The sequence below is a fragment of the Saccoglossus kowalevskii genome, chromosome 10 (genome assembly GCF_978046115.1).
Source record: "Saccoglossus kowalevskii chromosome 10, keSacKowa6.1, whole genome shotgun sequence".
NCBI lineage: Eukaryota > Metazoa > Hemichordata > Enteropneusta > Harrimaniidae > Saccoglossus > Saccoglossus kowalevskii.
The window spans coordinates 1042440-1069760 of NC_140650.1; the positions used below are offsets into that span (position 1 = coordinate 1042440).

Consider the following 27321-nt stretch of genomic DNA (forward strand, 5'->3'; position numbering starts at 1 on the left):
ACAACGTACACCTTGCTGGAATAGGGTAGTATTTCAAATAAGCTACAATACAGAATAGAACATTATGAACAACGTACACATTATTGGAATAGGGTAGTCATTCAAATAAGCTACAATACAGAATAGAACATTATGAACAACGTACACATTATTGGAATAGGGTAGTCATTCAAATAAGCTACAATACAGAATAGGACATTATGACAACGTACATCTTGGTGGAATAGGGTAGTCATTCAAATAAGCTACAATACAGAATAGAACATTATGAACAACGTACACATTATTGGAATAGGGTAGTCATTCAAATAAGCTACAATACAGAATAGGACATTATGAGCAACGTACACCTTGATGGAATAGGGTAGTCATTCAAATGAGCTACAATACAGAATAGAACAGTATGAACAACGTACACCTTGATGGAATAGGATGGTCATTCAAAAGAGCTACAATACAGAATAGGACATTATATACAACGTACACCTTATTGGAATAGGGTAGACAATCAAATAAGCTACAATACAGAAAAGAACTTTATGAACAACGTACACCTTGGTGGAATAGGGTAGTCATTCAAATAAGCTACAATACAGAATAGAACATTATGAACAACGTACACCTTGATCGAATAGGGTAGTCATTCGAATGCGCGACAGTACAGAATAGAACATTATGAACAACGTACACCTTGATGGAATAGGGTAGTCATTCAAAACAGCTATAATACAGAATAGAACATTACGAACAACGTATACCTTGATGGAATAGGGTAGTCATTCAAAACAGCTATAATACAGAATAGAACATTATGAACAACGTATACCTTGATGGAATAGGGCAGTCATTCAAATGAGCTACAATACAGAATGGAGCATTATGAACAACGTATACCTTGATGGAATAGGGTAGTCATTCAAATGAGCTACAATACACAATAGAACATTATGAACAACGTACACCTTGATGGAATAGGCTAGTCATTCAATTGAGCTACAATACAGAATAGAATATTATGAACAACGTACACCTTGATGGAATAGGGTAGTCATTCAAAACAGCTACAATACAGAATAGAACATTATGAACAACGTATACCTTGATGGAATAGGGTAGTCATTCAAATGAGCTACAATACAGAATAGAACATTATGAACAACGTATACCTTGATGGAATAGGGTAGTCATTCAATTGAGCTGCAATACAGAATAGAACATTATGAACAACGTACACCTTATTGGAATAGGGTAATCATTCAAATGAGCTACAATACAGAATAGGACATTGTGAACAACGTACACCTTGGTGGATAGGGTAATCATGCAAATAAGCTAAAATACAGAATAGAACATTATGAACAACGTACACCTTGATGGAATAGGGTAGTCATTCAATTGAGCTACAATACAGAATAGAACATTATGAACAACGTACACCTTGATGGAATAGGGTAGTCATTCAAATTAGCTACAATACATAATAGAACATTATGAACAACGTACACATTATTGGAATAGGGTAGTCATTCAAATGAGCTACAATACAGAATAGGACATTATGAACAACGTACACCTTGATGGAATAGGGTAGTCATTCAAATGAGCTACAATACAGAATAGAACATTATGAACAACGTACACCTTGATGGAATAGGGTAGTCATTCAAATGAGCTACAATACAGAATAGAACATTATGAACAACGTACACCTTGGTGGAATAGGGTAGTCATTCAAATAAGCTACAATACAGAATAGAACATTATGAACAACGTACACATTATTGGAATAGGGTAGTCATTCAAATGAGCTACAATACAGAATAGGACATTATGAACAACGTACACCTTGATGGAATAGGGTAGTCATTCAAATGAGCTACAATACAGAATAGAACATTATGAACAACGTACACCTTGATGGAATAGGGTAGTCGTTCAAATAAGCTACAATACAGAATAAAACATTATGAACAACGTACACCATGATGGAATAGGGTAGTCATTCAAATAAGCTACAATACAGAATAGAACATTATGAACAACGTACACCTTATTGGAATAGGGTAGTCATTCAAATAAGCTAAAATACAGAATATAACATTATGAACAACGTACACCTTGATGGAATAGGGTAGTCATTCAAATGAGCTACAATACAGAATAGAACATTATGAACAACGTACACCTTGCTGGAATAGGTTAGTTATTCAATTAAAGTACAATACAGAATTGAACATTATGAACAACGTACACCTTGCTGCAATAGGGTAGTATTTCAAATAAGCTACAATACAGAATAGAACATTATGACAACGTACATCTTGGTGGAATAGGGTAGTCATTCAAATAAGCTACAATACAGAATAGAATATTATGAACAACGTACACATTATTGGAATAGGGTAGTCATTCAAATAAGCTACAATACAGAATAGGACATTATGAACAACGTACACCTTGATGGAATAGGGTAGTCATTCAAATGAGCTACAATACAGAATAGAACAGTATGAACAACGTACACCTTGATGGAATAGGATGGTCATTCAAAAGAGCTACAATACAGAATAGGACATTATGAACAACGTACACCTTATTGGAATAGGGTAGTCAATCAAATAAGCTACAATACAGAAAAGAACTTTATGAACAACGTACACCTTGGTGGAATAGGGTAGTCATTCAAATAAGCTACAATACAGAATAGAACATTATGAACAACGTACACCTTGATCGAATAGGGTAGTCATTCGAATGCGCGACAGTACAGAATAGAACATTATGAACAACGTACACCTTGATGGAATAGGGTAGTCATTCAAAACAGCTATAATACAGAATAGAACATTACGAACAACGTATACCTTGATGGAATAGGGTAGTCATTCAAAACAGCTATAATACAGAATAGAACATTATGAACAACGTATACCTTGATGGAATAGGGCAGTCATTCAAATGAGCTACAATACAGAATAGAGCATTATGAACAACGTATACTTTGATGGAATAGGGTAGTCATTCAAATGAGCTACAATACACAATAGAACATTATGAACAACGTACACCTTGATGGAATAGGCTAGTCATTCAATTGAGCTACAATACAGAATAGAACATTATGAACAACGTACACCTTGATGGAATAGGGTAGTCATTCAAAACAGCTACAATACAGAATAGAACATTATGAACAACGTATACCTTGATGGAATAGGGTAGTCATTCAAATGAGCTACAATACAGAATAGAACATTATGAACAACGTATACCTTGATGGAATAGGGTAGTCATTCAATTAAGCTGCAATACAGAATAGAACATTATGAACAACGTACACCTTATTGGAATAGGGTAATCATTCAAATGAGCTACAATACAGAATAGGACATTGTGAACAACGTACACCTTGGTGGATAGGGTAATCATGCAAATAAGCTAAAATACAGAATAGAACATTATGAACAACGTACACCTTGATGGAATAGGGTAGTCATTCAATTAAGCTACAATACAGAATAGAACATTATGAACAACGTACATCTTGGTGGAATATGGTAGTCATTCAAATAAGTTACAATACAGAATAGTAGAACATTATGAACAACGTACATCTTGGTGGAATAGGGTAGTCATTCAAATAAGCTACAATACAGAATAGGACATTATGAACAACTTACACCTTGGTGGATAGGGTAGTCATGCAAATAAGCTACGATACAGAATAGAACATTATGAACAACGTACACCTTGATGGAATATGCTAGTCATTCAAATGAGCTACAATACAGAATAGGACATTATAAACAACGTACACCTTGATGGAATAGGGTAGTCATTCAAATGAGCTACAATACAGAATAGAACATTATGAACAACATACACCTTGATGGAATAGGGTAGTCATTCAAATGAGCTAAATACAGAATAGAACATTATGAACAACGTACACCTTGATGGAATAGGGTAGTCATTCAAATGAGCTACAATACAGAATAGAACATTATGAACAACGTATACCTTGATGGAATAGGGTAGTCATTCAAATGAGCTACAATACAGAATAGGACATTATAAACAACGTACACCTTGATGGAATACGGTAGTCATTCAAATGAGCTACAATACAGAATAGGACATTATGAACAACGTACACCTTGATGGAATAGGGTAGTCGTTCAAATAAGCTACAATACAGAATAAAACATTATGAACAACGTACGCCATGATGGAATAGGGTAGTCATTCAATTAAGCTACAATACAGAATAGGACATTATGAACAACGTACACCTTGATGGAATAGGGTAGTCATTCAAATGAGCTACAGTACAGAATAGAACATTATAAACAACGTACACCTTGGTGTATAGGGTAGTCATGCAAATAAGCTACGATACAGAATAGAACATTATGAACAACGTACACCTTGATGGAATATGCTAGTCATTCAAATGAGCTACAATGCAGAATAGGACATTATAAACAACGTACACCTTGATGGAATAGGGTAGTCATTCAAATGAGCTACAATACAGAATAGAACATTATGAACAACGTACACCTTGATGGAATAGGGTAGTCATTCAAATGAGCTACAATACAGAATAGAACATTATGAACAACGTACACCTTGCTGGAATAGGGTAGTTATTCAATTAAGGTACAATACAGAATTGAACATTATGAATAACGTACACCTTTGGTGGAATAGGGTAGTCATTCAAATAAGATACAATACAGAATAGAACATTATGAACAACGTACACATTATTGGAATACGGTAGTCATTCAAAGAAGCTACAATACAGAATAGGACATTATGAACAACGTACACCTTGATGGAATAGGGTAGTCATTCAAATGAGCTACAATACAGAATAGAACATTATGAACAACGTACACCTTGATGGAATAGGGTAGTCGTTCAAATAAGCTACAATACAGAATAAAACATTATGAACAACGTACACCATGATGGAATAGGGTAGTCATTCAAATAAGCTACAATACAGAATAGAACATTATGAACAACGTACACCTTGATGGAATAGGGTAGTCATTCAAATGAGCTACAATACAGAATAGAACATTATGAACAACGTACACCTTGATGGAATAGGGTAGTCAATCAAATAAGCTACAATACAGAAAAGAACTTTATGAACAACGTACACCTTGGTGGAATAGGGTAGTCATTCAAATAAGCTACAATACAGAATAGAACATTATGAACAACGTACACCTTGATCGAATAGGGTAGTCATTCGAATGCGCGACAGTACAGAATAGAACATTATGAACAACGTACACCTTGATGGAATATGCTAGTCATTCAAATGAGCTACAATGCAGAATAGGACATTATAAACAACGTACACCTTGATGGAATAGGGTAGTCATTCAAATGAGCTACAATACAGAATAGAACATTATGAACAACGTACACCTTGATGGAATAGGGTAGTCATTCAAATGAGCTACAATACAGAATAGAACATTATGAACAACGTACACCTTGCTGGAATAGGGTAGTTATTCAATTAAGGTACAATACAGAATTGAACATTATGAATAACGTACACCTTGGTGGAATAGGGTAGTCATTCAAATAAGCTACAATACAGAATAGAACATTATGAACAACGTACACATTATTGGAATACGGTAGTCATTCAAAGAAGCTACAATACAGAATAGGACATTATGAACAACGTACACCTTGATGGAATAGGGTAGTCATTCAAATGAGCTACAATACAGAATAGAACATTATGAACAACGTACACCTTGATGGAATAGGGTAGTCGTTCAAATAAGCTACAATACAGAATAAAACATTATGAACAACGTACACCATGATGGAATAGGGTAGTCATTCAAATAAGCTACAATACAGAATAGAACATTATGAACAACGTACACCTTGATGGAATAGGGTAGTCATTCAAATGAGCTACAATACAGAATAGAACATTATGAACAACGTACACCTTGATGGAATAGGGTAGTCAATCAAATAAGCTACAATACAGAAAAGAACTTTATGAACAACGTACACCTTGGTGGAATAGGGTAGTCATTCAAATAAGCTACAATACAGAATAGAACATTATGAACAACGTACACCTTGATCGAATAGGGTAGTCATTCGAATGCGCGACAGTACAGAATAGAACATTATGAACAACGTACACCTTGATGGAATAGGGTAGTCATTCAAAACAGCTATAATACAGAATAGAACATTACGAACAACGTATACCTTGATGGAATAGGGTAGTCATTCAAAACAGCTATAATACAGAATAGAACATTATGAACAACGTATACCTTGATGGAATAGGGCAGTCATTCAAATGAGCTACAATACAGAATAGAGCATTATGAACAACGTATACTTTGATGGAATAGGGTAGTCATTCAAATGAGCTACAATACACAATAGAACATTATGAACAACGTACACCTTGATGGAATAGGCTAGTCATTCAATTGAGCTACAATACAGAATAGAACATTATGAACAACGTACACCTTGATGGAATAGGGTAGTCATTCAAAACAGCTACAATACAGAATAGAACATTATGAACAACGTATACCTTGATGGAATAGGGTAGTCATTCAAATGAGCTACAATACAGAATAGAACATTATGAACAACGTATACCTTGATGGAATAGGGTAGTCATTCAATTAAGCTGCAATACAGAATAGAACATTATGAACAACGTACACCTTATTGGAATAGGGTAATCATTCAAATGAGCTACAATACAGAATAGGACATTGTGAACAACGTACACCTTGATGGATAGGGTAATCATGCAAATAAGCTAAAATACAGAATAGAACATTATGAACAACGTACACCTTGATGGAATAGGGTAGTCATTCAATTAAGCTACAATACAGAATAGAACATTATGAACAACGTACATCTTGGTGGAATATGGTAGTCATTCAAATAAGTTACAATACAGAATAGTAGAACATTATGAACAACGTACATCTTGGTGGAATAGGGTAGTCATTCAAATAAGCTACAATACAGAATAGGACATTATGAACAACGTACACCTTGGTGGATAGGGTAGTCATGCAAATAAGCTACGATACAGAATAGAACATTATGAACAACGTACACCTTGATGGAATATGCTAGTCATTCAAATGAGCTACAATACAGAATAGGACATTATAAACAACGTACACCTTGATGGAATAGGGTAGTCATTCAAATGAGCTAAAATACAGAATAGAACATTATGAACAACGTACACCTTGATGGAATAGGGTAGTCATTCAAATGAGCTACAATACAGAATAGAACATTATGAACAACATATACCTTGATGGAATAGGGTAGTCATTCAAATGAGCTACAATACAGAATAGGACATTATAAACAACGTACACCTTGATGGAATACGGTAGTCATTCAAATGAGCTACAATACAGAATAGGACATTATGAACAACGTAGGCCATGATGGAATAGGGTAGTCATTCAATTAAGCTACAATACAGAATAGGACATTATGAACAACGTACACCTTGATGGAATAGGGTAGTCATTCAAATGAGCTACAGTACAGAATAGAACATTATAAACAACGTACACCTTGGTGGATAGGGTAGTCATGCAAATAAGCTACGATACAGAATAGAACATTATGAACAACGTACACCTTGATGGAATATGCTAGTCATTCAAATGAGCTACAATGCAGAATAGGACATTATAAACAACGTACACCTTGATGGAATAGGGTAGTCATTCAAATGAGCTACAATACAGAATAGAACATTATGAACAACGTACACCTTGATGGAATAGGGTAGTCATTCAAATGAGCTACAATACAGAATAGAACATTATGAACAACGTACACCTTGCTGGAATAGGGTAGTTATTCAATTAAGGTACAATACAGAATTGAACATTATGAATAACGTACACCTTGGTGGAATAGGGTAGTCATTCAAATAAGCTACAATACAGAATAGAACATTATGAACAACGTACACATTATTGGAATACGGTAGTCATTCAAAGTAGCTACAATACAGAATAGGACATTATGAACAACGTACACCTTGATGGAATAGGGTAGTCATTCAAATGAGCTACAATACAGAATAGAACATTATGAACAACGTACACCTTGATGGAATAGGGTAGTCGTTCAAATAAGCTACAATACAGAATAAAACATTATGAACAACGTACACCATGATGGAATAGGGTAGTCATTCAAATAAGCTACAATACAGAATAGAACATTATGAACAACGTACACCTTGATGGAATAGGGTAGTCATTCAAATGAGCTACAATACAGAATAGAACATTATGAACAACGTACACCTTGATGGAATAGGGTAGTCATTCAAATGAGCTACAATACAGAATAGAACATTATGAACAACGTACACCTTGATGGAATAGGGTAGTCATTCAAATAAGCTACAATACAGAATAGAACATTATGAACAACGTACACCTTGATGGAATAGGGTAGTCATTCAAATGAGCTACATTACAGAATAGGACATTATAAACAACGTACACCTTGATGGAATAGGGTAGTCATTCAAATGAGCTACAATACAGAATAGGGCATTATAAACAACGTACACCTTGATGGAATACGGTAGTCATTCAAATGAGCTACAATACAGAATAGGACATTATGAACAACGTACACCTTGATGGAATAGGGTAGTCGTTCAAATAAGCTACAATACAGAATAAAACATTATGAACAACGTACACCATGATGGAATAGGGTAGTCATTCAAATAAGCTACAATACAGAATAGGACATTATGAACAACGTACACCTTGATGGAATAGGGTAGTCATTCAAATGAGCTACAGTAGAGAATAGAACATTATAAACAACGTACACCTTGGTGGATAGGGTAGTCATGCAAATAAGCTACGATACAGAATAGAACATTATGAACAACGTACACCTTGATGGAATATGCTAGTCATTCAAATGAGCTACAATGCAGAATAGGACATTATAAACAACGTACACCTTGATGGAATAGGGTAGTCATTCAAATGAGCTACAATAAAGAATAGAACATTATGAACAACGTACACCTTGGTGGATAGGGTAGTCATGCAAATAAGCTACGATACAGAATAGAACATTATGAACAACGTACACCTTGATGGAATATGCTAGTCATTCAAATGAGCTACAATACAGAATAGGACATTATAAACAACGTACACCTTGATGGAATAGGGTAGTCATTCAAATGAGCTACAATACAGAATAGAACATTATGAACAACGTACACCTTGATGGAATAGGGTAGTCATTCAAATGAGCTAAAATACAGAATAGAACATTATGAACAACGTACACCTTGATGGAATAGGGTAGTCATTCAAATGAGCTACAATACAGAATAGAACATTATGAACAACGTATACCTTGATGGAATAGGGTAGTCATTCAAATGAGCTACAATACAGAATAGGACATTATAAACAACGTACACCTTGATGGAATAGGGTAGTCATTCAAATGAGCTACAATACAGAATAGAACATTATGAACAACGTACACCTTGATGGAATAGGGTAGTCATTCAAAACAGCTACAATACAGAATAGAACATTATGAACAACGTATACCTTGATGGAATAGGGTAGTCATTCAAATGAGCTACAATACAGAATAGAACATTATGAACAACGTATACCTTGATGGAATAGGGTAGTCATTCAATTAAGCTGCAATACAGAATAGAACATTATGAACAACGTACACCTTATTGGAATAGGGTAATCATTCAAATGAGCTACAATACAGAATAGGACATTGTGAACAACGTACACCTTGGTGGATAGGGTAATCATGCAAATAAGCTAAAATACAGAATAGAACATTATGAACAACGTACACCTTGATGGAATAGGGTAGTCATTCAATTAAGCTACAATACAGAATAGAACATTATGAACAACGTACATCTTGGTGGAATATGGTAGTCATTCAAATAAGTTACAATACAGAATAGTAGAACATTATGAACAACGTACATCTTGGTGGAATAGGGTAGTCATTCAAATAAGCTACAATACAGAATAGGACATTATGAACAACTTACACCTTGGTGGATAGGGTAGTCATGCAAATAAGCTACGATACAGAATAGAACATTATGAACAACGTACACCTTGATGGAATATGCTAGTCATTCAAATGAGCTACAATACAGAATAGGACATTATAAACAACGTACACCTTGATGGAATAGGGTAGTCATTCAAATGAGCTACAATACAGAATAGAACATTATGAACAACATACACCTTGATGGAATAGGGTAGTCATTCAAATGAGCTAAATACAGAATAGAACATTATGAACAACGTACACCTTGATGGAATAGGGTAGTCATTCAAATGAGCTACAATACAGAATAGAACATTATGAACAACGTATACCTTGATGGAATAGGGTAGTCATTCAAATGAGCTACAATACAGAATAGGACATTATAAACAACGTACACCTTGATGGAATACGGTAGTCATTCAAATGAGCTACAATACAGAATAGGACATTATGAACAACGTACACCTTGATGGAATAGGGTAGTCGTTCAAATAAGCTACAATACAGAATAAAACATTATGAACAACGTACGCCATGATGGAATAGGGTAGTCATTCAATTAAGCTACAATACAGAATAGGACATTATGAACAACGTACACCTTGATGGAATAGGGTAGTCATTCAAATGAGCTACAGTACAGAATAGAACATTATAAACAACGTACACCTTGGTGTATAGGGTAGTCATGCAAATAAGCTACGATACAGAATAGAACATTATGAACAACGTACACCTTGATGGAATATGCTAGTCATTCAAATGAGCTACAATGCAGAATAGGACATTATAAACAACGTACACCTTGATGGAATAGGGTAGTCATTCAAATGAGCTACAATACAGAATAGAACATTATGAACAACGTACACCTTGATGGAATAGGGTAGTCATTCAAATGAGCTACAATACAGAATAGAACATTATGAACAACGTACACCTTGCTGGAATAGGGTAGTTATTCAATTAAGGTACAATACAGAATTGAACATTATGAATAACGTACACCTTTGGTGGAATAGGGTAGTCATTCAAATAAGATACAATACAGAATAGAACATTATGAACAACGTACACATTATTGGAATACGGTAGTCATTCAAAGAAGCTACAATACAGAATAGGACATTATGAACAACGTACACCTTGATGGAATAGGGTAGTCATTCAAATGAGCTACAATACAGAATAGAACATTATGAACAACGTACACCTTGATGGAATAGGGTAGTCGTTCAAATAAGCTACAATACAGAATAAAACATTATGAACAACGTACACCATGATGGAATAGGGTAGTCATTCAAATAAGCTACAATACAGAATAGAACATTATGAACAACGTACACCTTGATGGAATAGGGTAGTCATTCAAATGAGCTACAATACAGAATAGAACATTATGAACAACGTACACCTTGATGGAATAGGGTAGTCAATCAAATAAGCTACAATACAGAAAAGAACTTTATGAACAACGTACACCTTGGTGGAATAGGGTAGTCATTCAAATAAGCTACAATACAGAATAGAACATTATGAACAACGTACACCTTGATCGAATAGGGTAGTCATTCGAATGCGCGACAGTACAGAATAGAACATTATGAACAACGTACACCTTGATGGAATATGCTAGTCATTCAAATGAGCTACAATGCAGAATAGGACATTATAAACAACGTACACCTTGATGGAATAGGGTAGTCATTCAAATGAGCTACAATACAGAATAGAACATTATGAACAACGTACACCTTGATGGAATAGGGTAGTCATTCAAATGAGCTACAATACAGAATAGAACATTATGAACAACGTACACCTTGCTGGAATAGGGTAGTTATTCAATTAAGGTACAATACAGAATTGAACATTATGAATAACGTACACCTTGGTGGAATAGGGTAGTCATTCAAATAAGCTACAATACAGAATAGAACATTATGAACAACGTACACATTATTGGAATACGGTAGTCATTCAAAGAAGCTACAATACAGAATAGGACATTATGAACAACGTACACCTTGATGGAATAGGGTAGTCATTCAAATGAGCTACAATACAGAATAGAACATTATGAACAACGTACACCTTGATGGAATAGGGTAGTCGTTCAAATAAGCTACAATACAGAATAAAACATTATGAACAACGTACACCATGATGGAATAGGGTAGTCATTCAAATAAGCTACAATACAGAATAGAACATTATGAACAACGTACACCTTGATGGAATAGGGTAGTCATTCAAATGAGCTACAATACAGAATAGAACATTATGAACAACGTACACCTTGATGGAATAGGGTAGTCAATCAAATAAGCTACAATACAGAAAAGAACTTTATGAACAACGTACACCTTGGTGGAATAGGGTAGTCATTCAAATAAGCTACAATACAGAATAGAACATTATGAACAACGTACACCTTGATCGAATAGGGTAGTCATTCGAATGCGCGACAGTACAGAATAGAACATTATGAACAACGTACACCTTGATGGAATAGGGTAGTCATTCAAAACAGCTATAATACAGAATAGAACATTACGAACAACGTATACCTTGATGGAATAGGGTAGTCATTCAAAACAGCTATAATACAGAATAGAACATTATGAACAACGTATACCTTGATGGAATAGGGCAGTCATTCAAATGAGCTACAATACAGAATAGAGCATTATGAACAACGTATACTTTGATGGAATAGGGTAGTCATTCAAATGAGCTACAATACACAATAGAACATTATGAACAACGTACACCTTGATGGAATAGGCTAGTCATTCAATTGAGCTACAATACAGAATAGAACATTATGAACAACGTACACCTTGATGGAATAGGGTAGTCATTCAAAACAGCTACAATACAGAATAGAACATTATGAACAACGTATACCTTGATGGAATAGGGTAGTCATTCAAATGAGCTACAATACAGAATAGAACATTATGAACAACGTATACCTTGATGGAATAGGGTAGTCATTCAATTAAGCTGCAATACAGAATAGAACATTATGAACAACGTACACCTTATTGGAATAGGGTAATCATTCAAATGAGCTACAATACAGAATAGGACATTGTGAACAACGTACACCTTGATGGATAGGGTAATCATGCAAATAAGCTAAAATACAGAATAGAACATTATGAACAACGTACACCTTGATGGAATAGGGTAGTCATTCAATTAAGCTACAATACAGAATAGAACATTATGAACAACGTACATCTTGGTGGAATATGGTAGTCATTCAAATAAGTTACAATACAGAATAGTAGAACATTATGAACAACGTACATCTTGGTGGAATAGGGTAGTCATTCAAATAAGCTACAATACAGAATAGGACATTATGAACAACGTACACCTTGGTGGATAGGGTAGTCATGCAAATAAGCTACGATACAGAATAGAACATTATGAACAACGTACACCTTGATGGAATATGCTAGTCATTCAAATGAGCTACAATACAGAATAGGACATTATAAACAACGTACACCTTGATGGAATAGGGTAGTCATTCAAATGAGCTAAAATACAGAATAGAACATTATGAACAACGTACACCTTGATGGAATAGGGTAGTCATTCAAATGAGCTACAATACAGAATAGAACATTATGAACAACATATACCTTGATGGAATAGGGTAGTCATTCAAATGAGCTACAATACAGAATAGGACATTATAAACAACGTACACCTTGATGGAATACGGTAGTCATTCAAATGAGCTACAATACAGAATAGGACATTATGAACAACGTAGGCCATGATGGAATAGGGTAGTCATTCAATTAAGCTACAATACAGAATAGGACATTATGAACAACGTACACCTTGATGGAATAGGGTAGTCATTCAAATGAGCTACAGTACAGAATAGAACATTATAAACAACGTACACCTTGGTGGATAGGGTAGTCATGCAAATAAGCTACGATACAGAATAGAACATTATGAACAACGTACACCTTGATGGAATATGCTAGTCATTCAAATGAGCTACAATGCAGAATAGGACATTATAAACAACGTACACCTTGATGGAATAGGGTAGTCATTCAAATGAGCTACAATACAGAATAGAACATTATGAACAACGTACACCTTGATGGAATAGGGTAGTCATTCAAATGAGCTACAATACAGAATAGAACATTATGAACAACGTACACCTTGCTGGAATAGGGTAGTTATTCAATTAAGGTACAATACAGAATTGAACATTATGAATAACGTACACCTTGGTGGAATAGGGTAGTCATTCAAATAAGCTACAATACAGAATAGAACATTATGAACAACGTACACATTATTGGAATACGGTAGTCATTCAAAGTAGCTACAATACAGAATAGGACATTATGAACAACGTACACCTTGATGGAATAGGGTAGTCATTCAAATGAGCTACAATTCAGAATAGAACATTATGAACAACGTACACCTTGATGGAATAGGGTAGTCGTTCAAATAAGCTACAATACAGAATAAAACATTATGAACAACGTACACCATGATGGAATAGGGTAGTCATTCAAATAAGCTACAATACAGAATAGAACATTATGAACAACGTACACCTTGATGGAATAGGGTAGTCATTCAAATGAGCTACAATACAGAATAGAACATTATGAACAACGTACACCTTGATGGAATAGGGTAGTCATTCAAATGAGCTACAATACAGAATAGAACATTATGAACAACGTACACCTTGATGGAATAGGGTAGTCATTCAAATAAGCTACAATACAGAATAGAACATTATGAACAACGTACACCTTGATGGAATAGGGTAGTCATTCAAATGAGCTACATTACAGAATAGGACATTATAAACAACGTACACCTTGATGGAATAGGGTAGTCATTCAAATGAGCTACAATACAGAATAGGGCATTATAAACAACGTACACCTTGATGGAATACGGTAGTCATTCAAATGAGCTACAATACAGAATAGGACATTATGAACAACGTACACCTTGATGGAATAGGGTAGTCGTTCAAATAAGCTACAATACAGAATAAAACATTATGAACAACGTACACCATGATGGAATAGGGTAGTCATTCAAATAAGCTACAATACAGAATAGGACATTATGAACAACGTACACCTTGATGGAATAGGGTAGTCATTCAAATGAGCTACAGTAGAGAATAGAACATTATAAACAACGTACACCTTGGTGGATAGGGTAGTCATGCAAATAAGCTACGATACAGAATAGAACATTATGAACAACGTACACCTTGATGGAATATGCTAGTCATTCAAATGAGCTACAATGCAGAATAGGACATTATAAACAACGTACACCTTGATGGAATAGGGTAGTCATTCAAATGAGCTACAATAAAGAATAGAACATTATGAACAACGTACACCTTGGTGGATAGGGTAGTCATGCAAATAAGCTACGATACAGAATAGAACATTATGAACAACGTACACCTTGATGGAATATGCTAGTCATTCAAATGAGCTACAATACAGAATAGGACATTATAAACAACGTACACCTTGATGGAATAGGGTAGTCATTCAAATGAGCTACAATACAGAATAGAACATTATGAACAACGTACACCTTGATGGAATAGGGTAGTCATTCAAATGAGCTAAAATACAGAATAGAACATTATGAACAACGTACACCTTGATGGAATAGGGTAGTCATTCAAATGAGCTACAATACAGAATAGAACATTATGAACAACATATACCTTGATGGAATAGGGTAGTCATTCAAATGAGCTACAATACAGAATAGGACATTATAAACAACGTACACCTTGATGGAATACGGTAGTCATTCAAATGAGCTACAATACAGAATAGGACATTATGAACAACGTAGGCCATGATGGAATAGGGTAGTCATTCAATTAAGCTACAATACAGAATAGGACATTATGAACAACGTACACCTTGATGGAATAGGGTAGTCATTCAAATGAGCTACAGTACAGAATAGAACATTATAAACAACGTACACCTTGGTGGATAGGGTAGTCATGCAAATAAGCTACGATACAGAATAGAACATTATGAACAACGTACACCTTGATGGAATATGCTAGTCATTCAAATGAGCTACAATGCAGAATAGGACATTATAAACAACGTACACCTTGATGGAATAGGGTAGTCATTCAAATGAGCTACAATACAGAATAGAACATTATGAACAACGTACACCTTGATGGAATAGGGTAGTCATTCAAATGAGCTACAATACAGAATAGAACATTATGAACAACGTACACCTTGCTGGAATAGGGTAGTTATTCAATTAAGGTACAATACAGAATTGAACATTATGAATAACGTACACCTTGGTGGAATAGGGTAGTCATTCAAATAAGCTACAATACAGAATAGAACATTATGAACAACGTACACATTATTGGAATACGGTAGTCATTCAAAGAAGCTACAATACAGAATAGGACATTATGAACAACGTACACCTTGATGGAATAGGGTAGTCATTCAAATGAGCTACAATACAGAATAGAACATTATGAACAACGTACACCTTGATGGAATAGGGTAGTCGTTCAAATAAGCTACAATACAGAATAAAACATTATGAACAACGTACACCATGATGGAATAGGGTAGTCATTCAAATAAGCTACAATACAGAATAGAACATTATGAACAACGTACACCTTGATGGAATAGGGTAGTCATTCAAATGAGCTACAATACAGAATAGAACATTATGAACAACGTACACCTTGATGGAATAGGGTAGTCATTCAAATGAGCTACAATACAGAATAGAACATTATGAACAACGTACACCTTGATGGAATAGGGTAGTCATTCAAATAAGCTACAATACAGAATAGAACATTATGAACAACGTACACCTTGATGGAATAGGGTAGTCATTCAAATGAGCTACAATACAGAATAGAACATTATGAACAACGTATAACTTGATGGAATAGGGTAGTCATTCAAATGAGCTACAATACAGAATAGGGCATTATAAACAACGTACACCTTGATGGAATACGGTAGTCATTCAAATGAGCTACAATACAGAATAGAACATTATGAACAACGTACACCTTGATGGAATAGGGTAGTCATTCAAATGAGCTAAAATACAGAATAGAACATTATGAACAACGTACACCTTGATGGAATAGGGTAGTCATTCAAATGAGCTACAATACAGAATAGAACATTATGAACAACATATACCTTGATGGAATAGGGTAGTAATTCAAATGAGCTACAATACAGAATAGGACATTATAAACAACGTACACCTTGATGGAATACGGTAGTCATTCAAATGAGCTACAATACAGAATAGGACATTATGAACAACGTAGGCCATGATGGAATAGGGTAGTCATTCAATTAAGCTACAATACAGAATAGGACATTATGAACAACGTACACCTTGATGGAATAGGGTAGTCATTCAAATGAGCTACAGTACAGAATAGAACATTATAAACAACGTACACCTTGGTGGATAGGGTAGTCATGCAAATAAGCTACGATACAGAATAGAACATTATGAACAACGTACACCTTGATGGAATATGCTAGTCATTCAAATGAGCTACAATGCAGAATAGGACATTATGAACAACGTACACCTTGATGGAATAGGGTAGTCATTCAAATGAGCTACAGTACAGAATAGAACATTATGAACAACGTACACCTTGATGGAATAGGGTAGTCATTCAAATGAGCTACAATACAGAATAGAACATTATGAACAACGTACACCTTGCTGGAATAGGGTAGTTATTCAATTAAGGTACAATACAGAATTGAACATTATGAATAACGTACACCTTGGTGGAATAGGGTAGTCATTCAAATAAGCTACAATACAGAATAGAACATTATGAACAACGTACACATTATTGGAATACGGTAGTCATTCAAAGAAGCTACAATACAGAATAGGACATTATGAACAACGTACACCTTGATGGAATAGGGTAGTCATTCAAATGAGCTACAATACAGAATAGAACATTATGAACAACGTACACCTTGATGGAATAGGGTAGTCGTTCAAATAAGCTACAATACAGAATAAAACATTATGAACAACGTACACCATGATGGAATAGGGTAGTCATTCAAATAAGCTACAATACAGAATAGAACATTATGAACAACGTACACCTTGATGGAATAGGGTAGTCATTCAAATGAGCTACAATACAGAATAGAACATTATGAACAACGTACACCTTGATGGAATAGGGTAGTCATTCAAATGAGCTACAATACAGAATAGAACATTATGAACAACGTACACCTTGATGGAATAGGGTAGTCATTCAAATAAGCTACAATACAGAATAGAACATTATGAACAACGTACACCTTGATGGAATAGGGTAGTCATTCAAATGAGCTACAATACAGAATAGAACATTATGAACAACGTATAACTTGATGGAATAGGGTAGTCATTCAAATGAGCTACAATACAGAATAGGGCATTATAAACAACGTACACCTTGATGGAATACGGTAGTCATTCAAATGAGCTACAATACAGAATAGGACATTATGAACAACGTACACCTTGATGGAATAGGGTAGTCGTTCAAATAAGCTACAATACAGAATAAAACATTATGAACAACGTACACCATGATGGAATAGGGTAGTCATTCAAATAAGCTACAATACAGAATAGGACATTATGAACAACGTACACCTTGATGGAATAGGGTAGTCATTCAAATGAGCTACAGTAGAGAATAGAACATTATAAACAACGTACACCTTGGTGGATAGGGTAGTCATGCAAATAAGCTACGATACAGAATAGAACATTATGAACAACGAACACCTTGATGGAATATGCTAGTCATTCAATTGAGCTACAATGCAGAATAGGACATTATAAACAACGTACACCTTGATGGAATAGGGTAGTCATTCAAATGAGCTACAATACAGAATAGAACATTATGAACAACGTACACCTTGCTGGAATAGGGTAGTTATTCAATTAAGGTACAATACAGAATTGAACATTATGAATAACGTACACCTTGGTGGAATAGGGTAGTCATTCAAATAAGCTACAATACAGAATAGAACATTATGAACAACGTACACATTATTGGAATAGGGTAGTCATTCAAAGAAGCTACAATACAGAATAGGACATTATGAACAACGTACACCTTGATGGAATAGGGTAGTCATTCAAATGAGCTACAATACAGAATAGAACATTATGAACAACGTACACCTTGATGGAATAGGGTAGTCGTTCAAATAAGCTACAATACAGAATAAAACATTATGAACAACGTACACCATGATGGAATAGGGTAGTCATTCAAATAAGCTACAATACAGAATAGAACATTATGAACAACGTACACCTTGATGGAATAGGGTAGTCATTCAAATGAGCTACAATACAGAATAGAACATTATGAACAACGTACACCTTGATGGAATAGGGTAGTCATTCAAATGAGCTACAATACAGAATAGAACATTATGAACAACGTATACCTTGATGGAATAGGATAGTCATTCAATTGAGCTACAATACAGAATAGAACATTATGAACAACGTACACCTTATTGGAATAGGGTAGTCATTCAAATAAGCTAAAATACAGAATAGAACATTATGAACAACGTACACCTTGATGGAATAGGGTAGTCATTCAATTGAGCTACAATATAGAATAGAACATTATGAACAACGTACATCTTGGTGGAATAGGGTAGTCATTCAAATAAGCTACAATAGAGAATAGAACATTATGAACAACGTACACCTTGATGGAATATGCTAGTCATTCAAATGAGCTACAATACAGAATAGAACATTATGAACAACGTACACCTTGATGGAATAGGGTAGTCATTCAAATAAGCTACAATACAGAATAGAACATTATGAACAACGTACACCTTGATGGAATAGGGTAGTCATTCAAATAAGCTACAATACAGAATAGAACATTATGAACAACGTACACCTTGATGGAATAGGGTAGTCATTCAAATGAGCTACAATACAGAATAGAACATTATGAACAACGTACACCTTGATGGAATAGGGTAGTCATTCAAATGAGCTACAATACATAATAGAACATTATGAACAACGTACACCTTGATGGAATAGGGTAGTCATTCAAATGAGCTACAGTACAGAATAGAACATTATAAACAACGTACACCTTGGTGGATAGGGTAGTCATGCAAATAAGCTACGATACAGAATAGAACATTATGAACAACGTACACCTTGATGGAATATGCTAGTCATTCAAATGAGCTACAATACAGAATAGGACATTATAAACAACGTACACCTTGATGGAATAGGGTAGTCATTCAAATGAGCTACAATACAGAATAGTACATTATGAACAACGTACACCTTGATGGAATAGGGTAGTCATTCAAATGAGCTACAATACAGAATAGAACATTATGAACAACGTACACCTTGCTGGAATAGGGTAGTTATTCAATTAAGGTACAATACAGAATTGAACATTATGTATAACGTACACCTTGGTGGAATAGGGTAGTCATTCAAATAAGCTACAATACAGAATAGAACATTATGAACAACGTACACATTATTGGAATAGGGTAGTCATTCAAAGAAGCTACAATACAGAATAGGACATTATGAACAACGTACACCTTGATGGAATAGGGTAGTCATTCAAATGAGCTACAATACAGAATAGAACATTATGAACAACGTACACCTTGATGGAATAGGGTAGTCATTCAAATGAGCTACAGTACAGAATAGAACATTATAAACAACGTACACCTTGGTGGATAGGGTAGTCATGCAAATAAGCTACGATACAGAATAGAACATTATGAACAACGTACACCTTGATGGAATATGCTAGTCATTCAAATGAGCTACAATACAGAATAGGACATTATAAACAACGTACACCTTGATGGAATAGGGTAGTCATTCAAATGAGCTACAATACAGAATAGTACATTATGAACAACGTACACCTTGATGGAATAGGGTAGTCATTCAAATGAGCTACAATACAGAATAGAACATTATGAACAACGTACACCTTGCTGGAATAGGGTAGTTATTCAATTAAGGTACAATACAGAATTGAACATTATGTATAACGTACACCTTGGTGGAATAGGGTAGTCATTCAAATAAGCTACAATACAGAATAGAACATTATGAACAACGTACACATTATTGGAATAGGGTAGTCATTCAAAGAAGCTACAATACAGAATAGGACATTATGAACAACGTACACCTTGATGGAATAGGGTAGTCATTCAAATGAGCTACAATACAGAATAGAACATTATGAACAACGTACACCTTGATGGAATAGGGTAGTCGTTCAAATAAGCTACAATACAGAATAAAACATTATGAACAACGTACACCATGATGGAATAGGGTAGTCATTCAAATAAGCTACAATACAGAATAGAACATTATGAACAACGTACACCTTGATGGAATAGGGTAGTCATTCAAATGAGCTACAATACAGAATAGAACATTATGAACAACGTACACCTTGATGGAATAGGGTAGTCATTCAAATGTGCTACAATACAGAATAGAACATTATGAACAACGTATACCTTGATGGAATAGGATAGTCATTCAATTGAGCTACAATACAGAATAGAACATTATGAACAACGTACACCTTATTGGAATAGGGTAGTCATTCAAATAAGCTACAATACAGAATAGAACATTATGAACAACGTACACCTTGATGGAATAGGGTAGTCATTCAATTGAGCTACAATATAGAATAGAACATTATGAACAACGTACATCTTGGTGGAATAATGTAGTCATTTAATTGAGCTACAATACAGAATAGAACATTATGAACAACGTACATCTTGGTGGAATAGGGTAGTCATTGAAGTAAGCTACAATACAGAATAGAACACAATGAACAACGTACACCTTATTGGAATAGGATAATCATTCAATTGAGCTAAAATACAGAATAGTAGAACATTATGAACAACGTACATCTTGGTGGAATAGTGTAGTCATTCAAATAGGCTACAATACAGAATAGGACATTATGAACAACGTACACCTTGGTGGATAGGGTAGTCATGCAAAGAAGCTATGTACAGAATAGAACATTATGAACAACGTACACCTTGATGGAATATGCTAGTCATTCAAATGAGCTACAATACAGAATAGGACATTATAAACAACGTACACCTTGATGGAATAGGGTAGTCATTCAAATAAGCTACAATACAGAATAGAACATTATGAACAACGTACACCTTGATGGAATAGGGTAGTCATTCAAATGAGCTACAATACAGAATAGAACATTATGAACAACGTACACCTTGATGGAATAGGGTAGTCATTCAAATGAGCTACAATACAGAATAGAACATTATGAACAACGTACAACTTGATGGAATAGGGTAGTCATTCAAATGAGCTACAATACAGAATAGGACATTATGAACAACCTACACCTTGAATGATCACAAATCACATTATTCTTACCTGCTGACGTTATTACTTTAGGATGACATGTGTTTTGTCCAGTTTCTGAACATTTGCAGTATTCAGTTGTTTTACAGTCTTTGTCACTCATGCAAGACTCAACAGTATAAGTTGACAAAGGGTAATGACCAATTGTACTGTATTTCGGTGTACAATTTCCACTATTAACACCTGTAATTGAATAAAAACAAACGTCAACCTATCAGAGGTCGCCATAAAACTCCTTACGAAATCACTTTGTCTCTCTGGCTACTTTTGGTCACGTAGGTGTCTCGTGGGAAATGGGAACCCAAATTCGTTGCTGCAATCGCTGTCGGCTTTTAATAATTTGAAAATGGAATAAGTAATTTCGTCAGCTTGGTTTAAAATTCGCGTCACAAATGTCGCACACAGTGTGTTACATAATGATTGTAAATAACGTAATAATGTAACAAGGCAGTGAGATAATTGCGTGTATTCCACATGTTCTTCGATTTGTACCATTGTACACCCCATTGTGTCGTTATGCAGTGGCGGCAGCACGGGAGGGGTCGCCCTCAAAAACATATTGGGGAGGGGGTCGCGTTCGAACACATATTCCTCATGTCCGTCGTTTTGTAGTGCTGTACACCCAAATCAACACGTTCTTACACGTACTCCCCAAGTCTGCCGTTTTGTACTACTGTACACCAAAGTTGTCACTTTCGAACACATATTTCCCAAGTCTGCCGTTTTGTACAACTGTACACCAAAGTTGTCACTTTGGAACACATACTTCCCAAGTCTGCCGTTTTGTACCACTGTACACCCAAGTTGTCACTTTCGAACACAAACTTCCCAAGTCTGCCGTTTTGTACCACTGTACACCAAAGTTGTCACTTTCGAACACATACTTCCCAAGTCTGCCGTTTTGTACCACTGTACACCCAAGTTGTCACTTTCGAACACAAACTTCCCAAGTCTGCCGTTTTGTACCACTGTACACCCAAGTTGTCACTTTCGAACACATACTTCCCAAGTCTGCCGTTTTGTACTACTGTACTCCCCAAGTCTGCCGTTGTGTACAACTGTACACCCAAGTTGTCACTTTCGAACACATATTTCCCAAGTCTGCCGTTTTGTACAACTGTACACCAAAGTTGTCACTTTGGAACACATACTTCCCAAGTCTGCCGTTTTGTACCACTGTACACCCAAGTTGTCACTTTCGAACACAAACTTCCCAAGTCTGCCGTTTTGTACCACTGTACACCCAAGTTGTCACTTTCGAACACATACTCCCCAAGTCTGCCGTTTTGTACTACTGTACTCCCCAAGTCTGCCGTTTTGTACCACTGTACACCCAAGTTGTCACTTTGGAACACATACTCCCCAAGTCTGCCGTTTTGTACTACTGTACTCCCCAAGTCTGCCGTTTTGTACAACTGTACACCCAAGTTGTCACTTTCGAACACAAACTTCCCAAGTTTGCCGTTTTGTACTACTGTACTCCCCAAGTCTGCCGTTGTGTACAACTGTACACCCAAGTTGTCACTTTCGAACACATATTTCCCAAGTCTGCCGTTTTGTACCACTGTACACCAAAGTTGTCACTTTGGAACACATATTTCCCAAGTCTGCCGTTTTGTACTACTGTACTCCCCAAGTCTGCCGTTTTGTACTACTGTACACCCCAAGTCTGCCGTTTTGTACTACTGTACTCCCCAAGTCTGCCGTTTTGTACTACTGTACACCCAAGTTGTCACTTTCGAACACAAACTTCCCAAGTCTGCCGTTTTGTACTACTGTACTCCCCAAGTCTGCCGTTGTGTACAACTGTACACCCAAGTTGTCACTTTCGAACACATATTTCCCAAGTCTGCCGTTTTGTACCACTGTACACCAAAGTTGTCACTTTGGAACACATATTTCCCAAGTCTGCCGTTTTGTACTACTGTACTCCCCAAGTCTGCCGTTTTGTACTACTGTACACCCCAAGTCTGCCGTTTTGTACTACTGTACACCCAAGTTGTCACTTTCGAACACATACTCCCCAAGTCTGCCGTTTTGTACTACTGTACTCCCCAAGTCTGCCGTTTTGTACTACTGTACACCCAAGTTGTCACTTTCGAACACATATTTCCCAAGTCTGCCGTTTTGTACTACTGTACACCCAAGTTGTCACTTTCGAACACATACTTCCCAAGTCTGCCGTTTTGTACCACTGTACACCAAAGTTGTCACTTTCGAACACATATTTCCCAAGTCTGCCGTTTTGTACTACTGTACACCCAAGTTGTCACTTTCGAACACATACTTCCCAAGTCCGTCGTTTTATACTTCTGTTCACACAAGTCATCACGTTGTAACAGATACTCCCTAAGTCCAACGTTTTAACGTAGCAGTATTTAATAAAGTCATCAGTTGGTTGTTTCCATTCATGTCCCGTATGATGCACTCAATGTCATATACGTCAGCGGTAACATAGAATGAAGGTCATATACAATCACGTCTGCGTGAATGCTGAACTCATTATCGGTAAATGGTGTTTATCTGATGTTATCGCAAGATTCGTCCATCTTCCTCCTGTAGTTGTTATCGCATTGTGGAATGCACGACGTTGTTTTCATAACACGATGATACAAATATCCCGTCGTGCAATGTGGGATAGTTTTCTGTATTTTCGTCCATCATGCATTGCTCGCTGTTGTACATATAAACGTGGTATATTTTATTCATTCAAAAAATGTATTATTTTGAGAGCTTCATATCGAGTGTCTTGGCGCAAAAATATCACTCGGACTAATGAATCTTTTTAGTTCATTCGGACGAGTTTTGAACCAAACAACATTATAAACATGTAAACGATTAATGAGGTAGATAAATTGTCGTACGATGAACAAATATAGTACACTGTTCGGGACAGGATGGTACGCTAATCGTTTGTGGTCTGCTCCGATAAATAACTTTTGACCAGGAGATGAGCTCTTTCATTACGCCCCCAACTAAACCAACAATCCGGTACTCGTATTTTAAAGTACGCATACAAACCTGACGTATGATCAGATTGTAACCATGGATACGAGATTACACTCTTATCACCTATAAGTTAGTGAACTTCGTGGAAAAAACAATCAACATATACAATACTAGTACACTTTAAAAAAGTGTCTACATATTGCAATTATTTGTAAAACTTTGTGGAAACACGAATACTAACAAGTCAGTTTGGACAACAGATAACAGATTCGAGACATTAGGCCAAAATATCAATTGAACGGAAAGCGAAGATCATGATAGATATTCTCATCATAGTTATCAAATAACTGCCTGATCATGAAATTTTGTTTATGATTTCGTGAATAGAGGTCATGTTGCCTTATTCACATAATTTGATTGTATAATATTACGATATTAAATGTCAACAAACAATGTTTTCAACTCCAATTTACCCCGATGACCGCATCGTTGTTTTTACCGCAGCACTGCAGCACGTAACGCATCATGCAACTCCATTGCGTTCCGCCATTGCAGCAGGTAACGCATCCTGCAACTCCATTGCGTTCCGTCACTACAGCAGGTAACGCATCCTGTAACTCCATTGCGTTCTGTCACTGCAGCAGGTAACGCATCCTGCAACTCCATTGCGCTTCGTCACTGCAGCAGGTAACGCATCTTGCAACTCCATTGCATTCCGTCACAGCAGCAGGTAACGCATCCTGCAACTCCATTGCGCTCCGTCACTGCAGCGGGTAACGCATCTTGCAACTCCATTGCATTCCGTCACAGCAGCAGGTAACGCATCCTGCAACTCCATTGCGCTTCGCCACTGCAGCAGGTAACGCATCCTGCAACTCCATTGCGCTCCGTCACTGCAGCAGGTAACGCATCCTGCAACTCCATTGCGCTTCGCCACTGCAGCAGGTAACGCATCCTGCAACTCCATTGCGCTTCGCCACTGCAGCAGGTAACGCATCTTGCAACTCCATTGCGTCCCGTCACTGCAGCAGGTAACGCATCCTGCAACTCCATTGCGTTCCGTCACTGCAACAGGTAACGCATTCTTCAACTCCATTTCGTTCTGTCACTGCAACAGGTAACGCATCCTGCAACTCCATTGTGTTCCGTCACTGCAGTATGACATTACGTTGAAAAACACTTTAAAAATAAGTCTGCCATATTGTTTGCCACTTTCCTCAAAGCACTGTTTGACCATTTATCGTATATATTGGGTTTCACTGTTTGGTTGCTGACTTTAATAACACATCGTTGAATATCGTTGTTTGTTTATGAAAAACAAACAACGATATTCCTCCGTACTGTTTTATCAACGGGGTATTATTTCACATTGTTTACAAGAACCGATCGAATTTTATGAAAAAGTGTGTTGTTTATTTTCTGAAAAGTGACAATTGTTGACTTTAGCCTTCAAGTGGTTAAAACGTAATTTAATATCATTGTAACGACACGGAAACAGTCCTTTCTAATTTTATGGAAAGAACTGATGCTGTAAGGATGCACTCAGCAACTATAACGCACACCCATGGAATTGGCAACGCCACAGCGAGATGATAAAATGAAAAGAACACTGGTTTGGACTTTGCACAATATCAGTAATGT

At 36.1% G+C, this 27321-nt stretch overlaps 1 protein-coding gene across 1 annotated transcript in view; it reads right to left on the reverse strand.

Annotated features, from left to right (window-relative positions):
* LOC144343271 (uncharacterized) overlaps window positions 1-26303 on the reverse strand; it is a 63622-nt gene extending 37319 nt beyond the window's left edge. Inside the window, exons 1-2 of the mRNA XM_085504820.1 lie at window positions 26180-26303; window positions 22744-22914 (exon numbers count right to left, since the gene is read on the reverse strand). Coding sequence (XP_085360946.1) covers window positions 22744-22914; window positions 26180-26303 — 295 coding nt within the window. The remainder of the gene's footprint in view (window positions 1-22743; window positions 22915-26179) is intronic.
* Between the last annotated feature and the right edge of the window lie 1018 nt (window positions 26304-27321).